The following is a 5,070-nucleotide window of genomic DNA, read 5'->3' on the forward strand; positions in this document are numbered from 1 at the left end:
GACAGCTGAGATGACCAAGTAGAAGGCCGGCGGCAAATCTAGCGGCACGGGGCAGGAATTGGCAGAAAAGGAATGCCAGGTTCAGAAAACATAGCTGCGAGGGTAGGGGCTGGAACACGGTGCTGAGAGCATCTCCAGCCGCGCTCCCAACAGCGCCCCCCCCCCCACCCCCCTCCAGCGACTTTTTCGGTGCCGGCGTAAAAAAAACGGCCCAGTCGCGCCCCCAGGACAACGAAAAGCGCCGGTTCGATCCTTTTTTTCGCCCGGCGGCCGCAGGCCGAACCCGGCACGCTGGGGGACGCTTGGGGGCTCCGGCGCAAGGGAAAAGCGCGGCTGGCCCACGCCGTCAGGTGAAAAGTCAAGATTTTCTTCCCTGACTCGCCTCCCACCCCCTGCGCTCTCGGCCGCCACTAGGTATATCCCGGCGCCGCCCCGCCGCCCTTCACCGGTAGATAGCCATTCCCCGCCGGAAAAATAGCAGAGGTTTGCCGCGGCAGCCCCTCCGACACCAGCTGGGCGTTTCCGGCCGCCGTTTCCGGCCGCGGAGGGGCAGTTTAGCGGCGGGTGCACGCCCACCGCGCGCAAGGTGTTCGGCGATTTGCCTGCCTCGGCGATGGACTCGGATGACGAGGAAGTGCTCGCCGCGCTGCTGGAGGAACTCACAATGACATCAACGTGCTGCAGTGCTCTCCTGTCTTTGCCAAGCTTGTTGAAGGTCATTCTCCTCCGGTGAACTTCGAGATCAATGGGCGGCACTATAACAAGGGGTACTATCTAGCTGATGGCATCTATCCGAGATGGTCGACATTTGTGAAGACCATCAAAAACCCTGTGCCTGGAGGCAAGAACGCCTGGTTTGCGAAGATTCAGGAGGCTTGCAGGAAGGATGTCGAGCGGGCATTTGGTGTGCTCCAATCTCGATTTGCTGTTGTCCGGTACCCCGCTCAGACCTGGTCGAAAGATCAAATGTGGGAGATCATGACCTGCTGTGTCATCTTGCACAACATGATCATTGAGAGCGAGTAGGAAGAGCCAGTGTTTGACACTGAACCATACCACAGGCAGGGTCCTCTTGCCCAAATTGATCACCAGCTACCGGCAACCTGGACTGCCTACCTCAGTATGCGTCAGGAGATCCGAGACCCACAGGTGCATCATCAACTGCAGCAAGATCTGATAGAGCACCTATGGAGGCTCAAGGGCGACACCGGGCGCGACGTGTGATGAAATATTAGTTTTTATTTATTGCTCTATATAATTTGTATTGAACTATTTTGTTGAAGTATTTGAATTTTCTGTGATGAAATATGTGATAAAAAAATATTTATATTGATAATTGAACGCCGAGCCACGGCGAACCACGCCGAATATGGGCCTATTCTCGCCCATATGGGCCTTTTTCGCCGAAATGGGGCTTCAAAAATGGGCCAAAATCGGCGGTTGGGGGCGACGACTGGGCGCAAAACCGCCCCCAGCGCCGAACGAATCGCCGGCTCGCCCCAGGGGCGATTTTTATGCGTCCTGTGGGGGGGGGGGGGGGGGGGGGGCAACGACTGGAGATGCTCTGACATGATGCCATATAAGGCCATAGCTAGTAAGGCTAGGGCGATGAGTACGACTCAGAGGAAGGGGCGGTGGCCGCGTAGTGTAAACGATGAGATGTTTTAGTCCAAGCTAGGCTGACGTATCTACATGGTGTTGACATGATGCCCAATAGGCCCATAGCTATCATTATTAAAATTGACCAAATAAAAACAATACCATCTAGTTCTTCAAAAGAGATTTCATGAGTGTAATTTAAACTTCAGCGAGCCCGTGGATTCACCTCCCCTCTGTCCCCGCTTTGGTGGACGGTCGCGGCGAGTAATTCCGGTGCCTCGACTCCGGCTAGTAGTCCAAGTTAGAGTTTTTTAGTCTCTAAAGGGGCGTCACTGGGGCAGATGATGGCTCTTCATCTTCGAGCTCCAATCCACCTCGAGTTCATCGCTCGAGAAGGAGTTGACGGAGCTTCGATATAGATTCCTCCTGTCTCCTTAGGAAGAGAGGTTAGGGTTCTCACTGTGCATGCACGATGACGAGTTATGATGTCAAACCATTTAGATCGATTCAAGAGTTCAACAATGATGACTAGAGCTTCAGGGCGCTGGTCCTTAGGGGCACGTGCACAAAGACTTTCCGCCTGTCATCGACAAGGTTAGGCCGGCTTCGGTAGGGGAGCGGCAACAACCACACTCCGGCGGCTTGTTCTAGTGACAATAATGATCTCTTGATAGTTCAAAGACCTCTATGTATTTTTATTATTATATTTTGGGTGTTTTGTACTTTCAATTTTATAATAGATCCTAGATCCGGGTTGTTTTCAAAGGAAAAAATGCAGGTGTAAATATAGATAATATCGATCAAGAATATGACTCAAAGGAGTCACATAGGCTTGAGCTATAGTCACTTTAGCAATTGTGCATTTTAATGCCTCCCACGTCCGATCCCCGCCCCGATGGCGCGTCTAGCATCGTCGGAGGATGAGCAGAGGTGTGTCTCCATGGATCTCGTGGGATTTGATCGGTACTGGTCTTCGGTGGATCTGTTTGGATCCAGTCTTATTTGTGCTCGTTTGGGTGTTTATAGGTTTGATCCTTCTGATCTATGACTTTATTCATAGATGATGGTTGTTACCCAGTGTGATGGTCTCATGGGGCCTTAGCACTACGACTTTCTAACAGTCTACTACAACAAGGTTTGCCCGGTTCCGGTGAGGGAGGAGCTACGACGGCGGCGCGCCTTCAACTCGCTCCAATACTTTTGACGTCGCTAGGTGGTGGACGGATCTAGTTGTAATTTTTGTTATCTATGGTGTTCTTTGTACTGCTATGATTGATTATGAATAGATAGGAAGTTTCTCCTGCATATGCTTGTTGTTGGAGTATTTTGGTGTTCGAATGATAACTAAACAACCCTTAAAATTGGTTATAATAGGCATGGCATCCACGTACCAATTAAAAAATAAAGAAAGAAGATACCTTAAAAATATGTAAAGAAAAACATTATGATAATCAAGTCAACATCCATGACTAAGCAAAACTAGTGATCATCTTCTCCAACCCCCTCATCCCAAAACCAGTATATATAACCACCCGAAAATCCAAGACTCTACCACAGCAGTACACACATTCCATCTCTCTCCCAAAGTCCCAAGCTCATAATTAGGCACCCAAAATCTAGACAGAAATGTCACCCCTCTCGAAGCCAAGAGCAGCCACAAGAGCTCTCCAACACATCATCCTTCTCTCCCTCCTCCTTCCATGTCTCCCCCAACCTCTCCCCGCCCCTTCCCCCTCCCCGACGCCGGCGCTGCCGTCCCTGCCGCTCTCGCCGTTCAACGAGCGCCTCGACGCGGCGTACATCGCCTTCCAGGCATGGAAGCACGTCATCACCGAGGACCCCAAGAACCTGACCGCTGACTGGTGCGGCCCCTTCGTGTGCAACTACACCGGCGTGTTCTGCGCCGCCGCGCCCGACGACCCGTGCATCCTCACCGTGGCGGGCGTCGACCTCAACCACGGCCGCATCGCCGGCGTCCTCACCGACCACCTCGGCCTCCTCGCCGACCTCGCGGTCCTCCACCTCAACTCCAACCGGTTCCACGGCACGCTGCCGACGTCCATGCAGCACATGCGCCTCCTTTTCGAGCTGGACGTCAGCAACAACCTCCTCTCCGGCGCCTTCCCGTCCTTCCTCACCTCTCTGCCGTCGCTCAAGTACCTGGACCTCCGGTTCAACGACTTCGACGGCGAGCTCCCGGACGCGGTGTTCGGCCGGCAGCTCAGCCTGGACGCGCTGTTCGCCAACGACAACCGCTTCAACGTGTCGCTGGCGTCGGGGAGCCTGACCAACTCCACGGCGTCGGTCATCGTGCTCGCCAACACCAAGCTGGCCGGCTGCCTCCCGCCGAGCATCGGCGACATGGCCGACACGCTTGTCGAGCTCATCCTGCTCAACACCAGCATCAGCTCCTGCATCCCGCCGGAGATCGGCAAGCTGAAGAAGCTCAAGGTGCTGGACCTCAGCCACAACGAGTTCGCCGGGGAGCTGCCGGAGAGCATCGGCGACATGGAGAGCCTGGAGGTGATCAACGTGGGGTACAACATGCTGTCCGGCGCGGTGCCGGAGACCATCTGCTTGCTGCCGAATCTGAAGAACCTGACGGTCGTGGGCAACTACTTCTGCGAGGAGCCCGTGTCCTGCCTCCACGTCCCCCGGCGCGACGACCGGATGAACTGCATCCCCGACTGGCCGCACCAGCGGTCGCACGAGCAGTGCATCGCCTTCGAGCACCGCCCGCCGGTGCACTGCGGCGCCGACGGCTGCATTCTTCCGCCGCCGTGAAAGCCTTTCCGCGTGCATGGACGCACCCTACGTACCGACGTACGCATGACAACGCCGCGCACGTGGTTGGTGTTAGTGGTACACGTACCATAATTCTAAGCATCATTTGTGGGGTTTAGGAGCGGTGATCATCAAGAGTCATCGAATTAGTTCATGGTCGCTAATGCACAGGTTAGTTTCGATTATTAATTTGTGTCGTCAGTGCGCGCGTGCGTGTGTTTGGTGGGTGCAAGGTAAGGTGAGGAGGAATATTGAACTGCAAGTGTGGTGTCCCTTTAGCCTTTTGTTGCTGCACATAAGTGCCACAGCTGATGCTCTCAAAACAAAAGTGTGACATGTAAACTATGGCTAAAATAAGGATTTGAGCAATAAAGTCACTTTACGACTGTTTTCCGATGCACATTCTTTTCTTCTTTCTTGGGTTCTATAGTTGTATTTTTAAGTGTCAAACTCTGCTCTTTCTGTACAAATAATACATGTCACCATTTGAACATAGAGCTCGTACACGCTTCCAGGTGCTGCATCGTATTGGACATGGCTCCACACTTTTTTCCGGTAAAAGAACCGCTATAGGAACTATCCACAACCAAAGAAACTTCAAAAGGGGGTAAAACTAAGAAAACTTTCACTAAATGGGGTACTCCGGTTGAAAAGATATTAAATGGGGGTAATTAGTGTAAAAATATA

The 5,070-nt window shown here is 53.0% G+C and overlaps 1 protein-coding gene across 1 annotated transcript; it reads left to right on the top strand.

Annotated features, from left to right (window-relative positions):
• The first annotated feature begins 3,143 nt into the window (after nt 1–3,143).
• Nucleotides 3,144–4,780, top strand: LOC109767907 (leucine-rich repeat extensin-like protein 6). Its single transcript, XM_020326634.4, has one exon. The coding sequence runs from the start codon at nt 3,226–3,228 to the stop codon at nt 4,381–4,383; it is 1,158 nt and encodes a 385-aa protein (XP_020182223.1). The 5' UTR covers nt 3,144–3,225; the 3' UTR covers nt 4,384–4,780.
• The last annotated feature ends 290 nt before the right edge of the window (nt 4,781–5,070 follow it).

The sequence above is a fragment of the Aegilops tauschii genome, chromosome 5, assembly GCF_002575655.3.
Source record: "Aegilops tauschii subsp. strangulata cultivar AL8/78 chromosome 5, Aet v6.0, whole genome shotgun sequence".
In the NCBI taxonomy this organism is placed as follows: Eukaryota; Viridiplantae; Streptophyta; class Magnoliopsida; order Poales; family Poaceae; genus Aegilops; species Aegilops tauschii.